At 44.6% G+C, this 21,093-nt stretch overlaps 1 protein-coding gene across 1 annotated transcript in view; it reads right to left on the reverse strand.

Moving 5' to 3' along the window:
* The window catches only part of PRPF19 (pre-mRNA processing factor 19), a 45,565-nt gene that overhangs the window by 13,391 nt on the left and 11,081 nt on the right, over positions 1 to 21,093 (reverse strand). The window contains exons 4-10 of the mRNA XM_075841877.1: positions 19,612 to 19,753; positions 18,665 to 18,735; positions 18,503 to 18,565; positions 18,362 to 18,403; positions 15,693 to 15,767; positions 13,887 to 13,962; positions 747 to 856 (exon numbers count right to left, since the gene is read on the reverse strand). Coding sequence (XP_075697992.1) covers positions 747 to 856; positions 13,887 to 13,962; positions 15,693 to 15,767; positions 18,362 to 18,403; positions 18,503 to 18,565; positions 18,665 to 18,735; positions 19,612 to 19,753 — 579 coding nt within the window. The remainder of the gene's footprint in view (positions 1 to 746; positions 857 to 13,886; positions 13,963 to 15,692; positions 15,768 to 18,361; positions 18,404 to 18,502; positions 18,566 to 18,664; positions 18,736 to 19,611; positions 19,754 to 21,093) is intronic.

The raw sequence follows: 21,093 nt of genomic DNA on the forward strand, positions 1-21,093 counted from the left end.
CACCTCCCTTTCTAGTTCCACCCACAAGGTTTCAACCTCCTCACAATCTTCACCCACTATTGTCTCTTTCACACTCGCCTTCATATCATTTCTCACATACAGACATACACCACCGCCTTCATATCACTTCTCACATACAGACATACACCACCGCCTTCATATCATTTCTCACATACAGACATACACCACCGCATACACCACCGCCTTTCCTATTTGTCCTGTCTTTCCGAAAAAGTGTAAAACCCTGTCGATTTACAGCCCAGTCATGTGAAGAGTCCAGCCATGTTTCAGCAACACCAACTATATCTATATTTTCTTCCAGTATCAAGGCCTCCAGCTCCCCCATTTTGCTCGCTAGACTTCTGCCATTTGTGAACATACACTTTAACTTGCCTGTCAGTTTTTCACTTTTATTATCAGAAATGTGATTTGACATTAATCGGGCCTTTTTATTTACACTGATGTTTTGTAACGAAAGGATCTCCTTATCCTGTTGCCTAGTCCTCTCCCCACCGTCTGTTTCTCCCCCCACCAATATAGTCTGACCCCTCTCTAACCTGACTACCCCTTTTTTTTCTACATTGACCTCCCTCCTCAGCCCTAGTTTAAATACTCCGCCACCCCAGCTAGAATTCTCTCGCCCAGCACAGCGGACCCCCTTCCATTTAGGTGCAAATCATCTGCAGAATGCAGAAGTGCCTGTGATGAATTAAAACAAAGATCTGATCTACAGGTCCGGACAGTACCTGGGAAGGATGGAACACGACATTGGTGACCTTCTTGGTGTGACCTTTAAGAGTTGCAAGGATCTGCTGTGACATGGCATCAAACACCACCACACACTTATCAGCGCCACCTGGGTAAAAAACAAAGAATACCTAATTATAAATCATCTAAATTCACAATAAAAAAAGAAAGTTCAAAACCACAAGTTCCAAATAAAAATTAGATCTTTGAACTCCCTGTAAAGTGCTCTGGTAGAATACCCTTTTTTTTGGGGGGGGGGGGGGGGGGCAGCACCATGGTTAAAGTCCCTTGCCACGAGGAGGCGGGCACTAGGTATGAAAAAGCGCTGCCTCCGCCCAAAAATAAAATTCTCTCGTAATAGTCAGGGTGGGCAAAGAAGAATCCTGCAGTGCGATCCTGCCTAATGAGCAGCAGCTTCGAGTACCTTGTGACCCAGGTGCCCTAAACTTAGATGGCAGCTATATAAACCTGAGACTAAAGCCTAGTGCCATGCCGCCCATAATGCAACATTAGCCCCTCATAATTGGGCAGTAACTAGAAAAAGGGAGGAACCTACCACAGACCTACTCCAGCAAGCAATTGTAGCATTGGAAGCCGCCAAATCTTTGTGCGGCCCTCAGGAAAAAGTAAAAAAAAAAAAAAAGTCTGAACAGGTAGATGCGCACCGCTCGGACCACATTGAGACAATGAAGGGCAGGCTCCGGCGGGTGGGACAGAAGGAGCGGAAGACCATGTGATCATTGATTTGGAAGACAGAGATTACTGAACACAACCTTATCCCAGGGAGACTTACAGGACAGTACAGCAAGTTCTGAAACCCGTGTGATGGAAGTAACGATCACAAGGAAGGCGACCTTCCAAGAGAAAAACCGGAGCAAAATGTCCCATAACGGTTCAATGGGAGAACCCCTTAAAGGGACAGTGTCATGATTATTTATTTTAATTTGTGTGTTTTTATTTAATAAATTATATTGACTATTTAATTTTTCACACATTTTTCTTTTTATTAACACTTTCTTACTTTACTGGGGGCTGCCATGTTCTATTTCATCTGTGTATGTGTCTCTTAACGACACATACACAGATGGAATACGGCAGCTACAGGGCATAGGACACAATGAACGGGAGCCGTTCATTGCTTCTGCTATCTGGATCTGTACTGCGCAGCCGCAGGTCAGAGCCACCCAGCAAAGAAGCTGGTTTGTAGGGAGATACAAGGCTCCATTATGAAGACCAGCCGCACTGCAGGTAAGGTGTGTGTGTCTCCCCCCCCCTCTCTCTCACAGACCCCCGCTCTCGTGACTCCCTCGTCGTCCCCCCCGCGCGTCAGGTTGCTTTGCCTTATTCACTTTGCTGTAATTCTGGGAAGTGCTCCCTCTGGTGGCCAACATAGGAAAACATGTCAAATGATTATTTCATATTTCATTTTTAATACTTTCCAACATGTGGAAGACAAAAAAAACACACCAAAAAACGTTAAAAATATAATAGAAATAAGTAAGTTACTTAAAAAAAATTTTTTTTACAATTTGCGACACATTCCCTTTAAAGAGGCTCTGTCACCAGATTCTGCAGCCCCTATCTGCTATTGCAGCAGATCGGCGCTGCAATGTAGATTACAGTAACGTTTTTATTTTTAAAAAACGAGCATTTTTGGCCAAGTTATGGCCATTTTTGTATTTATGCAAATGAGGCTTGCAAAAGTCCAAGTGGGTGTGTTTAAAAGTAAAAGTCCAAGTGGGCGTGTATTAGGTGCGTACATCGGGGCGTTTTTAATACTTTTACTAGCTGGGCGTTCTGACGAGAAGTATCATCCACTTCTCTTCAGAACGCCCAGCTTCTGGCAGGGCAGACACAGCCGTGTTCTCAAGAGATCACGCTGTGTCGTCACTCACAGGTCCTGCATCGTGTCAGACGAGCGAGGACACCGGCACCAGAGGCTACAGATGATTCTGCAGCAGCATCGGCGTTTGCAGGTAAATCGATGTAGCTAATTACCTCCAAACGCTGATGCTGCTGCAGAATCAACTGTAGCCTCTGGTGCCGATGTGGCCGTCACGATGCAGGACCTGTGAGTGACGTCACAGATCTGCACTGCCAGAAGCTGGGCGTTCTGAAGAGAAGTGGATGATACTTCTCATCAGAACGCCCAGCTAGTAAAAGTAGTAAAAACGCCCCGATGTACGCACATAATACACGCCCAGTTGGACTTTTACTTTTAAACACACCCACTTGGACTTTTGCAAGCCTCATTTGCATAACTACAAAAATGGTCATAACTTGGCCAAAAATGCTCGTTTTTTAAAAATAAAAACGTTACTGTAATCTACATTGCAGCGCCGATCTGCTGCAATAGCAGATAGGGGCTGCAAAATCTGGTGACAGAGCCTCTTTAAGGTCCCCCAGAACCAGGTTGAGATTCCAGGGTTCAGAGGGATGTCAAAAGGGAGGAACGACATGTAAGGAGGTCTTCATCTAGGAACAGAAAGCCAAGAGGACAGTGCGTGGAGACCTGGCCTTTTAGGCCCTGTTCACACAGTTTTTATTGAGGCAGGAAAATCTGCCTCAAAATTACCTCAGGAATTTTGAGGCAGATTTTGACCTGCCTACTAATTTTCATTGCATGTTCGCGGCTTTTTCGTCCGCAGCTATTGAGCGCCGCAGGCAAAACAGGTGCAAAAACGCTCTCATTTTAATGGGTGGTTAGAGGCGGAACTGCGGCAATTAAGAGCACGCCGCTTTTTTTTTTTTTTAAACATATTTTTATTGAATTTTTTCACCACAAAAAAAACACAAATCATACAGTAATGCATTGCCATAATAATAAACATTACAAAAAATGTATAAATGAACATGTGATAGTGAATGCTTCCCAGCAAACTAGGTTTGATCTTGGAAGTTATTCCCCATGGGCTATCAGCCCTCCTTCATCTCCTCTATCTCCTCTATCCTTCCCTTCCTTTAACCCCACCTGTCGGGTATTCCTGTAAACATTGTTACATAACTTTGCATATCTGCCTAACTTACATAACTAAACAATACACAGAACAAATAAGAAATTGGAGCATATATAACAATTGGAGCTTCGTGAAGCAGTTCACCAACTCAGGCAGCTAGTCCGCAAGAATAAAGAAATCCCAGTGGATATATATGCTTTACTCCCGTGATATTTTCAGTGCCCCTAAAGTGCCCTTAAGATCTTCAATCAAGTACCATGACGTTCCCGTAAACGGATCTATGATGTCCCTTCGTTCTTCACTGGTGAAATATTTTGTGAGGAAAAGCTTCCATTTCTCAAAGAATTTTTTGCTCTGCGTGTCTTTATTCTGTAATATACCAATGCGGTCTAGATAAAACAGTTTCCTCAACCCCTGGACCACCATGTTCTGAGTCGGTACTTCAGCTACCAGCCAGTTTTGGAGTATGCACCTCTTTGCCACTATCAGTGTGGCATGGGCCATGGGAGCTAAATGTGTCGTTTCTGTCTCTTCTAATTCTCCATCATGTTGTATATGGAATAAGACCTCCATTGGCCCTAAATTCCCATGGAACCTGCCCACCTGCTGCAATAAGGATGTTATCTCCCCCCAGAATGGCTGAATATGTGCACACGCCCAAAGGCCATGATACATGTCTGTCTTTGAGATATTACATCTAGGGCATGACGTTTTCCTATCTGGTTGTGAGGCGGAGGGGGCCAGGGTAAATGCATATATTGCTTGGTGAATGATCTTCAGATGAGTTTCCCTCCAGTTTTCGTTGTGCACGTGTGCCCTGAAATCCACCAGCCCTTTTTCAATATGCTTTTCAATGCCTGGTAAATTAAACAGTTTTTCCCATCTCCCAAAGGCCTGCCCCGGGGACATCTTCACTAGTGTTGGTCTGAGTGTACTATATAATTGGGAAATGGAGTGTCTGTGATTGTCCGTGAACCATGAATCAAACAGGTTGGGGGGGACCTCATCCGCTACATCCGCTAGTTTAGTTTTACAGTGATTAACTATTTGTAAGTACTGTAAGTGCTGATGCCGAACAAAAACATATTTATTCTGGAGCTCCTGCAAGGTTAACCACCTCTTATCCTGCGCGTGGAACATATCCCCCAGAGTCGCTACCCCTTTCTCCCTCCATTCTGACATTAGTTTGTTAGATCTTCCTGCTGCAAACTCTGGGTGCTGCCATAAGGGCATATGTTTTGAAATGCGATAAGAGAGGTTATAGTGTTTGCGCAATACCTTCCAGGCAATGATGGTATCTCGTAACAGAGATGATTTCTTGACGATCTTTGGGAGACAAGTGAACGTTGTGTGTACCAGAGCCATGAGATCCCAAGGTTTTGCTAGCTGTCTCTCCAGTCTAGTATTGGAGTGGAACTCTGTGTTGTGTTTCCAATCTAGCAGATGTCTGCTCAAGCAGGCCAGGTTATAACCCCGAATGTTAGGGAAATTGACCCCTCCTTCCGCCTTCCTCATCATGAGTTTCGTGAGCGCTATTCTTGGTTTCTTCCCCCCCCATATGAATTTGGTAAATGATGAGTTGAGTGTATTGATATCTGAGTGCTTGACCAGAAGTGGGATAGTCTGGAGCGGGTAGAGTAATTTCGCAAATCCTGACATTTTGACCAAACAGCTCCTTCCCATCAGTGATAGAGGTAGACTGTGCCATCTCAGAAGATCTGCTTGGATATCTTGTATAAGGGGGGGATAATTTAGATCATACAGCGAGTTGGGTGCCCGACCCACTTTAATACCCAGATAAGTAATGTTTGACTTAGCCATCTCAACATCCAGGGAGGCTAGGGACCGCCTATATGTTGGGTCCTGCGTTCCCAAATCTAATAACTGGCATTTTAACGTGTTAACTTTGTACCCTGAGTAGCTCCCAAAGTCGTTCAATGCCTGGAAGATACGCGGAACATCTTTAAGGGGGTCTGCGAGAAATAACAAGATGTCATCTGCAAACAACGTTTCCTTGACCTCCATCTCCCCCACCCTTCTGCCCGTATATAAATTGGATGACGCCAGATAACGTGCCAGCGGCTCCAAAGCCAGATTGAACAGCAGTGGCGATAGCGGGCACCCCTGTCTTGTACCTTTACATAGACGGAATGGTTTAGACAGAAAGCCTGGTGTGGAGATTCTAGCCTTAGGGTCTTTGTATATGTGGTGTAATAATATCCTGAATGCCCCCGTTATTTCCATCTTATCCAGGACAGCATCCAACCAATTCCAACGGACATTGTCAAAAGCTTTCTCCGCGTCAAGTAAAAGTAAAGCCGAATGTTCCCCCGGAAATGGGTTATGCTGTACTCTATCTAGCACTGCCAGAACCGTCCTAATGTTGGTGACCGCCGACCTACCTTTAATAAAACCTACTTGTTCTGGGGCTATGAGGAACGGCATTATATTCGCTAACCTATCAGCTATGATTTTGGAAAGGAGTTTAGCGTCCACGTTTATGAGCGATATGGGTCTGTATGATCCTGGTAGTAGGGGGTCCTTTCCAGGTTTAAGCAATAATTTCACATAAGATGTGTCTGCTGATGGTGGTAACCCCTCCTCTCCCAGAGCATTGTTAAACAAGGAGACCAAAGTCTCCGTAATCTGTTCCCGCATTACTTTAAAAAATTCGCCGGTCAGCCCATCTGGACCAGGCGCCTTACTATTTTTAAGGTTTCTTATTGCCTCATCCACCTCCCCCCTTGTGACCCTGGCATTTAGAAGTTGCAACTGTTCCGCGGAGATGACCGGTAAAGTGACCTTGTCTAACAGTGTGTCTGTCAGCGGAAGGGAAGATGTATCAGAGTACAGCTCCTCGTAAAATTTAGCCAAGATGGAATTAATACTAGTTGGATCGCATGTTTCTCGCCCATTATGATCCCTTAATTTCGCTATGTGTTGCACTGAGCGCTTTCCTCGAGCCATATTGGCCAAAAGTTTACCCGCCTTACTTCCGAACTTATGTAAAGTAGCTTCAAAGTCTCGAGTATATATTGTTTCTTTCTGAGCTGCCCACTCGTCAAAAGAGTGTTTTGCCTGAATCCAGGCCTGTCTGGCATCTAATGTAGGGTGTGCCAAATATGCTGTATAGGTTGCCCTCAGTGCAGCACTAGAAGCATTAAATTTTTGTGTTATTTCCCGTTTTTTGCTGGCAGTATACGCCATTATCCTCCCCCTCAGCACTGCCTTGGCCGTATCCCAGTACAGTGAGGGGTCATCTCTGTGTTCTGAATTCGTCGACGTGTATTCTAACCACCACCCTCTTAGCTGTCTCACAAAGGTGTCATCAGTTGCTAAATGAGCCGGGAATCTCCATATGAAGTCTGATCCTCTGGGATATATTTCCTGAAAATCTACTCGTACCGGGGCGTGATCTGAGATCACTAGGTCCCCTATCTCAGCGGCCCTCAGCCTCGGTTGTAGTGTTGGGGATATTAAGAGGTAGTCAATCCTGGACCAGGACTGTTGAGCGTGGGAGTAATGTGTAAATTCCCGGGCATCCGGGTTACCCCTTCTCCAGGGATCTATTAAGTGTATTCTTTCCATCAGAGGTCCCAACACTCGGTCCTGTTTTCTGGGAGCCCCTGTTGGAATGGATCCCGTGCTTTGTGAACTGTGTGTGCGTCTATCCTCCTTGTGATCAGAAACTGAATTAAAGTCACCTCCCACTATTTTGTGCTGGACATTATCTGACATAAGGGCCCTTTCCAAACCATTGAAAAACTCAATATTATCACTATTAGGTCCATACACATTATAAATGCTTAATACCCCACATGGTGTGCTTAGAGTAATATGGAGCAGTCGCCCTTCCTTATCTGCATCAGTATGAATTACCTCATGTACCAGGTTTCTATTTATTAAAATAAGTACCCCCGCTTTACGGCCACAAGCTGAAGAGCCGTATACTTGGCCCACCCACAACTTTTTCATGCGGTGGAAGTCGCTCTCCTCCAAATGTGTCTCCTGAAGAAGAGCGATGTCCGTATGGAGTTTTTTTAAGTGACGGAGTACCATCATTCTCTTGTTAGGGGACCTAAGCCCCTTTACATTCCACGAGGTCAGCTGCATAAAGTGGGCGTTCCGAAAAGGTTCACAATTGACTGGTCATAAATATCTAATTCTAGGCAAGCGTGCTTTGCTGCCTTGGTAGCCGCCCGGCGGCGTCTGCTCCAGATTGCTCCCAACATTACAATAACAACATTTACATTCGGTGCCAGAAAATTGGCACAACCTTTAACAACAGAATGCCCATCCAGGAATGTCACCAGCATTTCCTGTGAGACAAACTTTAAATTGGCATACATAACTTCACTTTTTTCTGGTCTGTGACCCCTCCCCCCCTCCCCTTCCCGCCATCTTTTCGTGATATATTGGAACTTCACATTTTAATTTTTAAAGTATCAAAAAATAAGTTGGGCTTCCTATACAACACGGGTACAAGTGCTTATGCCTATTATAGCAGGAATTTTGTCGGCATAATATCCCACCAGAACCAATTGCCACATTAATATATAAGGCACAATCAAATGCGCTCATGGAGCCTCTATGCGATACTTATCAGTCCGGGATGGTTGCAAGCCGGTTTTCTGAGCGTTGTCGATGTGGCATCTTCGACGATTCTGCCCGTTGTTGCTTGGGTGAGGAAGTGGAATTGCGGGCGATATCTGACCATGTACAGTCCCTCGATGAAGAAACTGGTGTACGGGGACCTTCACCTCCTGTATCTTGACTCGCCGTCTCCTCTCCCGATTGTCTAGGGCCCCGAAGTCCAGGGATCTTGTCTACATATAATGCCGCCTCCTCAGGATTGTGGAATACCTTGGTGGCGCCATCCGTCTGCATGATCCTCAAAGTGGCCGGATACTGTAGCTGAAATTTAATTTTGCGTTTGTAGAGGGAGGTGCAAACCCCTCCAAATGCTCTCCGCCGCCTTGTGACTTCTGCCGAATAATCTGCAAACAGGATGACTTTTGCCCCCCTTATATGCAAAGGGGTATTGCGGTTCCTGAAAGTGCGCAAAAGTTCCTCTTTGTCATTGTAATCCAAGTACCGCATGATCACCTGGCGCGGTCTGCTTTGCGGCTCTCCTTTGGCGTTGGCGCTCGGACCAGGGGGGCCCACTCTGTGTGCCCTTTCCACTCTGCAAGATCTGGTCAGACCTAGCGCTTCTGGTAACTCCGTCTCGCAGATGCCCTGGAGGAGCTGCGGTCTAATATGCTCAGGCAGTCCCACTATCCTTAAATTGTTTCTTCTGGACCGATTCTCAAGATCTTCTAAGCGGTCTCTGAGTTTTGTGTTATCTCGCATTAGGTCTCTAATGCAGGTATGTGCCCCTGCTGATTCATCCTCCATGAGACCAACCCGCTGCTCCAATTCATCTAGTCGATTGCCATGAGATGTCACCTCATTTTGGAGTTTTTGGAGCGTTGTTGTGACTGTGGCTATTAAGGATTCTCTGATGTCGGGGGCCAGTTGGGTAGCTACCTCAATTGCCAGCTTCCGATAATCAATCTGTGAGTCAGTCATTACCGACGGCGATAGCATTTCCCTCTGAATTTCTGGGCTCTGAGACCGGCTCTGTGAAAGTGGTGGCTGCAGCGGCGCCGCCATCTTGGATGGCCCCTCACCTCGTGTGCTGTGCTCGGCCGGACAGGAGATCTCTCTGCTGCCGCTCCGGAGGAGATATCTCTCCATAAACCTCCCGGTTCTTGTCCCCCACCTCTCCTCCTAATGCCGGGGTGTTTATATCCTGCGGGTGTGTGGCGTAGATGGGTTAGGGGATCAGGGCTTCAGGAGCTCATGCAGCTCCGTCCTCACATCCCAGCGCCGGAACCGGAAGTCCACGCCGCTTTTTTATTTACCGCGAGCGGCTAAATACCACCGCAGGAATAACTCCTCCGACCCACTTTGACATTAATGGGAGGCAGTTTGACTGAGGAATTCTGCAGCCCAGTTGTCCAGAAACGGCACGCAGACCGCTTATAGAGCCGGGACGTGATTCTCCGCCCAGTGGAGTAGCCAGGACGACTCCCAGATTTTCCAGTTGGAATCTTCCTCGGAGGAATACTTGCTAGGAGAGGATTGGTCCTCTTCTCTGAGTTAGGCAAGTGACAGAGGAAAGGGAAACCCACATGAAGGACAAAAAAAATAGACCGAACTCTGCCCCGGCGGGACTGCCTGAGCTCTGCAGGGAAGTTCTCGTAAACGGCTTAAACGCTATGTAAACCTTTAAACACTCTTTTTAATAAAACAACGTATTATGGCGTTTTAAAGTGAAGCTAACAAACTTCAGACCTGTCAGAGTGACATGTCAGAAGTTTGGATTGGTGGTGGTCCAAGAACTGAGAGCAGCTGAAGAGCTCGTGTGAGCGCTGAGCCGCTTAGTATCTGTTCGGCTTTTTCCATAGAGCCGATGTATCGGAGTACGGTCTCAGACATTCTATTGAGTCCGCCCTCCGGTACATTGATTTCCGGAAAAAAGCAGAACAGAAACGAAGCGGCAGAACAGAAACGAAGCGGCAGAACACTCACACGAGCTCTTCAGCTGCTTCGCTTTAGATTGGTGGGGGTGTCAGTGCTCGGACCCCCACCAATCCAAACTACTGACATGTCTGAAGTTTGTAAAATCTTTAGCTACACTTTTAACAACTTTGTAATTAGTTTTTATTAAAAAACAAAACAAAAAACCACAATGTTTTAACTTTTTGACATACAGCTTCTATGTATCCTGGATACAAGGAAGCTGTATCTTGCGCTCCCACCAGAATCAGTCAGGTTATCGGGACTGACGGCTTCGGTGACAGGGGGTCCTGCGTGCAGCTCACATGCAGGATCCACCTGTTATCGATTACATCTAAGGTCATAATCCTGCGTGTCTCGCTGTCCCCGACATTCGGGTTTTAGCACAAGATACAGCTTCTTTGTATCCAGGATACATAGAAGCTGTATCTCAAAAAGTAATAACATTTATTTTACTTAGATGGTATAAAACACCCTCTCAAATTGCTAGAATTAATCCATCACTCTCCCCCTTGTGTTGGAGGGGATGCAGTAAAGTAGGAGCTTACCTACATGTTTGGTGGGATTGCCCGTTCGTATTATGCTTTTGGACAGCAACATTTGCTTTTATTGGCAAAGTAATTCATTTCAATGTTTCCTTGTCCCCGGCCCCAGCCCTTTGTTTAATTGGTCTTTGCGAATTTCCACAGGATTTACGTTATGTAGTAGGTCATATAATTTTTTCAGCTAGATTACTAATTGCTCGGACATCCCATGTTCCCCTGACGGTAGCAGAGCTGATTAATCTGGTTAATTTAGACTACACCATGGAAAAAACGGTGGCGATTCGGCTTAATTCTGTAGGCAAATTGACAAGTCATTGGTCCACATGGTTTGACTTTGTGACATCGGGAGCTTCTGTGCCTGCTATTGCCTCAACTTAAAATGATTCGCCCTCCGTTTATATATGTAATTCTGTGTAATGAAATGCGGACCTATTTATTTATGTGATTCTCATGTATAACTATACGAGCCAACATATTATTAGCTCTGGAGAGACCTGTCTCATGTTCTCTTCAGGGCCTTTCACTCTTTGATGTGAGAATCTACAGACCTGACCATTTGTATCATTTTATGTGCCTGATTATAGGACATACAATCCTTTTTCTCTGTCTAACTACATGTGTAAGCAGCCATGAATGTTATTTTCTTTCTTCCTTATTCTACCTTTACATATATTGAATTGTATGCTTTATAATGTTGATTAAGTGTCATTCTGCTCTTGTAGCCATGTTGGCTAAAACGATTCATACATTCTCTGTTTATGTCATAGTAAAAAATAAAATAAAAACTAAAATTAAAAAAAAAAAAAAAATCAAAAAAAAAAAAATCGCATGTACTCCAAAATGGTACCAATAAAACCGCCCACTGTCTTTTGGCGTCGCTGTAGATCAGGCTGATGAGCGCTCATCCTCTAAGCAGGAGCTGTGACTTACAGCTCCTGATCTCAGAGGAGCCTCCTGTACACAGCTGGGATCAGAAAACATTCGGACCCCAGCCGTTTAACCCTTTGATTGCCACGGTCCGTGACCGCATCATGATCAAGGGGAATTCCCGTCTTTGATCTCATCACCGGGATTCCAGTGATGCGATCAAACACCGGGGAATCCCTCTGCAGTCAGCCCTGGGGACCTACAAAGGACACCAGGGCTGTCTGTTCCGTTTGCCTGCTGTTCGGGCAAACTATGTGCTGCCCGATCAGCAGCCTGTGTCTTAGTGACACAGTGTAATGTATTAGCATACAGGAGTATACTAATACATTACAAGTAAAGAATAAAGTTATAAATAAAGTTATCCCTTAATGGGATTTAAAAAAATTAAAAAAGTCCCAAAAAAGAGTCATTATTTTGCAAAAAATATTTATTTTTTGCTCCTACACTAAAAACCTACACATATTAGGAATCTAATCGACTAATAACCTGAAGAATTAATCTAATGGGTTATTTATCGTGAACGGGATAAAAAATAAAAGAAAAACAATGCCGAGAATCGCTTTTTCCTATAGTCACGCTGTAAAAAAATCTTTTACCCCGCAAACGGCGGGAAAAAAAAAAATTACTATTTCTCTCGCATAAAACAAGGCCTCATACAGCCACGTCAATGAAAAAAATAACAACGTTATGGCTGCTGAAAGGCAGAGAGGCATTAAGGGGTTAAATAACCCCCTGAACAGTCAACTGGGCGTGTACTATCAAGGGGGCGTGTCACTATGGCTGTGACACTGTCCAATCAAATAAGGACAGTGCCACAGCATGAGTGCGCGCAATTGCAGTCTTTTCACCCGAACTGGCAAGGGGGCGTGTCAGTGCTACGGACAGCATTAGAGTTGGGGAGCGCTTACATGGTCTATAGCAGTGACACGCCCGCTTGCCAGCTCGACAGACAATACAAGACTGATCTCTCGCAAGAGCTGAAGAGATGAGCGCGCGGTCCTCTCCCCAGCTCTTACACTGTCCGTAGCAGAGATACGCCAACTCGCCAGTTCAGCAGAAGAGTGAGTGAGAGCGTGCTCACGCGCGCACACTCTCTCCTCGCTCTTGCTGTGACACTGTCCATATCTGATTGAACAGTGTCACAGTCATAGTAATATATAAAAATGTACAGGAAAAAGGCAGTGTAGTATTGGGTGACGACGCCAGGCAGTACACGACCCGTTTACCATTCAGGGGGTTATTTAAATATCGGGCACCAAACATAACGGAACCGATATCTAAATAACAGAGGGAGGTGGAAAAAAAATGTAAAGTGCCCCAGGATTTGTGCAGCCCTCCCCATTACACGCTGCACGTGTATGGGGAGGTGAAAGGTTCTCTTTAAACAAATGGCTAGAAACAGACACTTGAAGCATTTAAGCAATGCTTCCCCGACTCCAGTCCCAAGAGCCCCAATAGGTCAACTTTTAAAGAAGTGCTTGTCAACCTGCACAGCAGGCCTCACTGGCGAGGAACCACCTTGTTCTAGATTAGGCCCACTGTTCTAGAATTTGATCATTCTGTCCAGGCAATAGTTGTGGTCCAACATTAAAAACGTCACCAATGTGATTTTGCGTTACCTTTGCAGCAATTGTTATGTAAAAAATGCATTAACGCCAGTTTAGGAGAAATCATGACTTCTTTATGTCACTTTTATCCTCAAATGTAAGCGCATGGTTCTTTGGTGTAAAAAATTTTTTTAAAAATAAATGACTAGATCGAATTCTAGACAAATTTGGAACAGAACATGTGAACTTCTGGGGATATCACTGGTCAGCAATTTTGCAATATTTTTGATGAATACATTGTGCAGGGCAGGACAGAATATCACTGAGCGAGTTAGGGCTCATGTACGAGGATCCGTAAAACAGCACCCACAGAAGCCCATCTGCCCATACTGTATGAGGTTCTCTCTCACCGAAAAAATAACGGTGGTATATTCCATCGGATGTCTTATTGGAGAAGTATTCTACCCTAGAAATAACGCTTCTTAGGTTGAATATGTGGCTGTACAGAGAAATATTGAGCGTCTACAGCTCCGTAATGCCGCATCGCAGGTGCCACCGTTCAGGTATGAGGCCTAAAGCCTGTAAAAATAATTCCTCACCTGTTAGCGTTTTGTTGGTGTCTGTTGGGCACAAGTCCAAAGCCAAGATGCCAGGAACACTAGCACTGTGTAGTCCCTGCAAACAGAAAAATCAAACATTTTTGGTATATATTTATTTTGATTGCGGATGAATAATAATAAAAACATATCTATATACATATATATATATATATGAGCCTTGAGGAGCTTGCCTTTTAAATCACCTTTACAATTGATTAGACAAAAAAAAAAATATTGAAAATGACAGGAATGGAGGTTCTCTTAAAGGCATGGTGTTGCCCGAAAAACATGTTTTTTTTTAAAAATTTAAACATTTAGTGTGTGGGTGATTAAACATTGTTCAAATTTTTTTTATTTTTTTCGCGAGTCAGGAAATATTATAAATTTTTTCTAATTTATAATACTACCCATTTTTGGTCACTAGATGGAGCTAGTTCCCAAAATTGCAGCATTGCAACATTGGGTTAAAAGCTCTCGCTCTAGTGAGCTCTCAGCATCCCCCCCTCCTTTATCCTGGCTAGTGCCGGGATAAACGAGGGGTTTGAAAGGTTTAACCTCCTACACTGTGTGTCGCCATTTTTTGAGGTAACCCACAGTGTAGTAGGTTTACATACAGTAGTAAACACACACAAACACTAACATACATTGAAATCTCTTACCTGCTCCTGCCGCCGTGGCTCCCTCCAGCCCGTCCGCTCCCTTTGCTGCCGCTGTTCCATGTGCACAAGTCCGGAAGCCGCGACCGGAAGTAGTAATATTACTGTCCGGCCGCGACTTCCGGTCCACAGGAAAATGGCGCCGGACGGCGCCAATTTCGAATAGGACTGTGTGGGAGCGGCGCATGCGCAGTTCCCACACAGACGCCGTACACGGACGTGAATGGGACGGGAGCCGTTCACAGTCCCTATGGGACTGTGGCTGCCGTACTCCATGTCTGTGTGTGTCGTTAATCGACACACACAGAAATGGAACAAAAAATGGCAGCCCCCATAGGGAAGAAAAAAGTGTAAAAATAATAAACAGTAAAACACAAAAACACAAATGAATATAAACGTTTTTATTAAAGCACTAACATCTTTAACATATAAAAAAATTATTTGTGATGACACTGTTCCTTTAACCCCTTCCCGACGTATGATGTATACTTGCGTCATAGCCAGGCAGGGGAAGTATGGAGCAGGCTCTAAGGCTGAGGCCGCTACATACAACGTGGGTGCCAGTTGTATGTTACAGTCGGCACTTCCCTGTAACCAACGGGATGACTACAAGATAAGCTGTCATGTGTGTGTACATGAGCTGAGAATCCAGCACTGGGGTGACATAGAAATCTTACCAGTACATCTGTGTTTCTCACTCTGCTCCTGCATTCTCCCCTGGCTATCTATATATATATATATATATACACACACACACACACACACGTTGCTGACCCACTCTCTCTGCTCCCCCCTCCAAAGACTTGTATAGTCAGGCAGTGAAGAGACACCCCTCCCTCACCTTCAGCATCCCGTCAATCCTGCTCTAACCAGAGAAGAATAACGCTTAACAGGGAGTGGACAGCAGATTACAGAAAGGGAGACACCCAGTGCCAGTAACTTCACACAGAATTTGCATGGAGAAAACAACTAAATTTTAACAGTAAGTAAATTGCAAAGATCAGCATAAATAGCCTGAAAAGTTAAGAGTCCATTTAATTTCGGGCTTTATTGTATAACAATTAGTGGCTACAAACAGCATGTAAGACACTGATAATAATTAGCGACTGTGAAAACTTTGGTGCAGAGATTATGACGTGTAGACACTTACCACGTGTGAAGAAACTTGATGATATTTGCTGAGCTCTTCAGGCTTGACCAAATCCTCTGGCACGGTCTTACCTCGCTGCAGAGCAAAAAAATAGTCAAAAACATAAAACACAAACGACTAGTAAAATAAACATTTTGAAAACATTGACTTTTTTAGTTTGTGAAAACACGTACGAGTGAGAAAATGTTCCGAGGACCTGCGCTCGTATCTGCCAGAGCGACCTCGGTATTGGCTGATTTCCCCCGTTAAACTAAGTCAGGCCTTTATGTCTTCCACCTCTGAATTGTCATCTGTATCTATCTTCATACCGCGAACACGTGACTCATATGTATAAAAGTATTTATGAATAGATATACCGTATTTTTCAGACTAGAAGACGCACCCGGGTTTTAGACAACAGAAAAGAAAAAGTGATTTCACATTTTACTACTTTTTCAAAGAAAAAAGTATTTGTTAAAGAGTCTCTGTCACCACATTATAAGTGCCCTGTCTCCTACATAAGGAGATGGGCGCTGTAATGTAGGTCACAGTAATGCTTTTTATTAAAAAAAACGATCTATTTTCACAACGTTAGGAGCGATTTTGGTTTATGCTAATGAGCTTTCTTAATGCCCAAGTGTGCGTATTTTTACTTTCCACCAAGTGGGCGTTGTACAGAGGAGTGTATGATGCTGACCAATCAGCATCATGCACTCCTCTCCATTCATTTACACTGCACTAGCGATATAGTTATATCACTATGTGCAGCCTCATACACAAGCCCTAACATTACTACAGTGTCCTGATAATGAATACACATGAAATCCAGCCTGGTCGTCATGTGTACTCAGAATCCTGACACTTCTGAATCTTTTTTGTGAGATTCCAGCAACAGATACGAAATCTCGCGAGATCACGGAGCTAAACGAGATTTGGTTTCCCTTGCTGTAAATCTCACAGAAAAGAGTCAGAAGTGTCAGGATTCTGAGTACACATGACGTCCAGGCTGGATTTCATGTGTATTCATTATCAGGACACTGTAGTAATGTTAGGGCTTGTGTATGAGGCTGCACATAGTGATATAACTATATCGCTAGTGCAGTGTAAATGAATGGAGAGGAGTGCATGATGCTGATTGGTCAGCATCATACACTCCTCTGTACAACGCCCACTTGGTCGAAAGTAAAAGTACGCCCACTTGGGCATTAAGAAAGCTCATTAGCATAAACCAAAATCGCTCCTAACGTTGTGAAAATATATTGTTTTTTTTAAATAAAAAGCATTACTGTCACCTACATTACAGCGCCCATCTCCTTATGTAGGAGACAGGGCACTTATAATGTGGTGACAGAGCCTCTTTAAAAGAAAAAAAAAATTTGTTCTGTTTTGACCACATTCTGAGAGCCATAACTTATATTTTTCATGGATTGAGGGGTGTGAGGGCTTATTTTTTGCGGGACGAGCTGTAGTTTTTATTGGCACCATTTTTTGATCACTTTTTTTTTTGACCAAAAAACAGATTCTGGTGTTTTCAATTTTTCTTTTTTACGCCGTTCACCGTGTGAGTTAAATAATGGCATATTGCAATAATTCGGACTTTTACGGATGCAGTTAAACCAAATTTTTTTTATTTTTTACATTGTGCTTGGGGAAAAAATGGGAAGAGAATTTTTTTTTACTTTTAATTATTTTTTTTTTCCGACTCCTGAAAACGTATCTATTTATTTATTTTTTTACACATTTTATCAGTTTCTTTAGGGGACTTGAACCAGCGATCGTTAGATCGCTGGTACAATACATGGATGAGTTACGGAAACGGCGTAACTCGCTGAGCTACACTGTTACCACAACTCCCATACTAATGAATGGCAGTTATAGAAGCAGCGTAGCACGCGAGCTACGCTGCTTCCGTAACGCGACATGTATATATTAAGTGGCCGGGAGAGCACAAAGCTAAAACGGGGCTTAGGGGGCCCTGTTCTAGAGAGAGGTGTGGGACCCAGAGGCGGGCCCACATCTATCAGACATTTATGAGAGATCCACATCCTTCATGGAAAAACCCCTATAGATGCAGCGGTCGCCATTGACCACGGCATTTAACTAGTTAAACGGCCAGGAACAACGTGATCGCTGTTCCTGGCCATTAGAGCAGTGTGTCAACTGTAAAAAACAGCTGACACCTGCAGTGTATCGAGCAGGCTCAGCACGCGAGCCCGCTCTAAACATCACCCCCCGGGAACGGGTTAAGTAAGGAAGCAGTCAGGGGTCCCTTGACTGACGACTATAAGACGCAGGGACTGTTTAGCAAGATTTATTCTTTCTAAAAACTGCGTCTTATAGTCCGAAAAATACGGTATACATTTTTGTAATTTACATCTACTGGCTGGTATCCTGCATGTGTCCTTGTGGCATCATGAATGCAAGTAGATTCTTTTTTTTTTTTTTATCCAATTATGTGTTTTGAATTTAAAAAAAAACAACATATTTAAGTCTGTGCTTATGGTTTAAGTCCAACCCCCCCCCCCTCCTTTTGATACAACTGGAAAGCACGTTTGTCTTATCCAAGGCCCCATGCACACGACCCTGCCCGGTCCATGTTTATGATGAATGATGTTCATTAAGGGGTTAAAGGTAAGCCAACATGGCTGCAGTCACTAATGCCTGTAGGTCTCTTTATAAGTTCCCCTTACCTTCTTACGCTCCGTAGTAAGCACAGTTGCTTTGTCTTGAAGCTGCAGAAAGTATAAATATAAAAATTAAGAAATATTTAAAAAAACAAAAAAAACTACAACTGCAGAGCAGTTTAAAAAGCAGGTTCCAGACAGGTCTACCTTCTGTATAATTTCTGCTGACATTCCCACCAATTCTCCCAAGTCCATAGCATCCGCTGAACCCTAGAATAAGAATAATAATAAAAAATATACGTCATTCAAGAATGGAAAAGTCAAAGAAAAAGCTGCCCACAAACACACAAAAGAGCAACATATACTTACTGCTGCCCCTGCTTGAGGCGTAGGGTTGGCCTGCACAGAAATACCAGCCTGTGGTTTCAATGTAGCCAGAGCTGTAAACCAAAGGAATGTTTTTTTAATATATAGATATATAAAGATGGCTACACATACATATATATAATTGCAGATCAAACTACTGATCCATTCATTTCCGGGCTGTAGAAAGCTTCCGTAAAAAACATGTCCTATTTTTTGATTTTACGGACCGTGCTCCCATACTTTATAACGGGAGCAGGGCCCGCAAATGCGGATGACTGACCGCAGCTGCCCGTGCCGGTAATCACGGGCCGTGTGCAGGTGGCCTACCTGGTGAGAGACGTTTAGTAATCCGGTAAATAGACACAAGGCAGTGCCAAGTTGCGGAGTTGTATTGTAGTTGGTTACTTTCTCGACACATTGTGTGTGTGTATATAGATGATGTATTATTATATTTTAACAGTTTGAAATAATGTTACAATCAGATAGTCTGTGCTTCTAGGATTGTAATTTTAATGTAGCGCTATGCAACCAAAGATGTACAAGGGAAAAGAGATGAAACAACGACCGGCGATGTGGCTCCACTCCCAATGAGCCTGTAATGAGGAAATGCGTTGGGTGCAGGTGATTGGTCAGCAGACGACCATGTGATAGGCTGGTCTCTGTGCTACACTTGTAAGTGCATAAAGTGCGGTGTTTTAACTTCGGCAGTATTTCACTGTGAGGTCCATCATTAGGGAGTGTTTGTTTTATTCCTCTGTTTCCACTCCATGATTGAGCGCCAGGTAAATCATACTACAAATTTTGGAACTTTCACCGAGAACTTTGATTGACTTGTATAGTTGTTAATTTATTATGATTTTAACTTACAAATGTTGAATTTAATGCAATTTTACTATATAACTTGAAGTATTTTCATGCGTAAACAGACCTTAAAAGCAAAATCTGCCTACCTTCACGCGCAGCCGTTACTTCCTTAGTCAGACGGGCTATGACACGACAAGCGGCATCATGTTGGTAGAGAGCGTGGGAGAGTTCTTGGCGAGTGGTCTGTAGCTGCTGCCGCAGAGTGAAGCTGTGAAGCATTACTGCATCCTAAACAAAGATAATGAAAACTACAAATCAATACAGAAGGTCAAAGATCTACACAACTTAAAAAATAAAAAGCAAAGCGCCTGCTGTACCATTAGGGGTGTCGGCCTACTACAGGCACGAAGCCAAGACTGAATTAGCTCAGTGCCTGTAGGGGGAGCATATGCTTTAGGATATACCCACGGTCTGTGTCCACCGATGAGACTGGCTCAGTGATAGAAAACAGAGGGTGGTTATTCATGGTAAATCCTCATAGTGGGTTGCAGTTAGCAGTCAGGTTACACAGGGGTCAGTATTGTGCCGTCTCTTTAATTGGTTTATTAAGGACTTTGTAGAGGGTTTACAGAGTATAATTTCAGTATTTGCAGATGACGAAGTGGTAGGAAAGTTTTACATTTCTAAAAGACTAAAAATGTGTATGCACGCTTATCTGTAAAAGGACAGAGGGAGGAGGAGGAGGAGGCGAAACGCAATACGACAGAGGGAGGAGGAGGAGGAGGCGAAACGCAATACGACAGAGGGAGGAGGAGGAGGAGGCGAAACGCAATACGACAGAGGGAGGAGGAGGAGGAGGCGAAACGCAATACGACAGAGGGAGGAGGAGGAGGAGGCGAAACGCAATACGACAGAGGGAGGAGGAGGCGAAACGCAATACGACAGAGGGAGGAGGAGGCGAAACGCAATACGACAGAGGGAGGAGGAGGCGAAACGCAATACGACAGAGGGAGGAGGAGGAGGAGGCGAAACGCAATACGACAGAGGGAGGAGGAGGAGGAGGCGAAACGCAATACGACAGAGGGAGGAGGAGGAGGAGGCGAAACGCAATACGACAGAGGGAGGAGGAGGAGGAGGCGAAACGCAATACGACAGAGGGAGGAGGAGGAGGAGGCGAAACGCAATACGACAGAGGGAGGAGGAGGAGGAGGCGAAACGCAATACGACAGAGGGAGGAGGAGGAGGAGGCGAAACGCAATACGACAGAGGGAGGAGGAGGAGGAGGCGAAACGCAATACGACAGAGGGAGGAGGAGGAGGAGGCGAAACGCAATACGACAGAGGGAGGAGGAGGAGGAGGCGAAACGCAATACGACAGAGGGAGGAGGAGGAGGAGGCGAAACGCAATACGACAGAGGGAGGAGGAGGAGGAGGCGAAACGCAATACGACAGAGGGAGGAGGAGGAGGCGAAACGCAATACGACAGAGGGAGGAGGAGGAGGCGAAACGCAATACGACAGAGGGAGGAGGAGGAGGCGAAACGCAATACGACAGAGGGAGGAGGAGGGGGAGAACGCAATACGACAGAGGGAGGAGGAGGGGGAGAACGCAATACGACAGAGGGAGGAG

The sequence above is a fragment of the Rhinoderma darwinii genome, chromosome 11 (assembly GCF_050947455.1).
Source record: "Rhinoderma darwinii isolate aRhiDar2 chromosome 11, aRhiDar2.hap1, whole genome shotgun sequence".
NCBI classification, from domain to species: domain Eukaryota; kingdom Metazoa; phylum Chordata; class Amphibia; order Anura; family Rhinodermatidae; genus Rhinoderma; species Rhinoderma darwinii.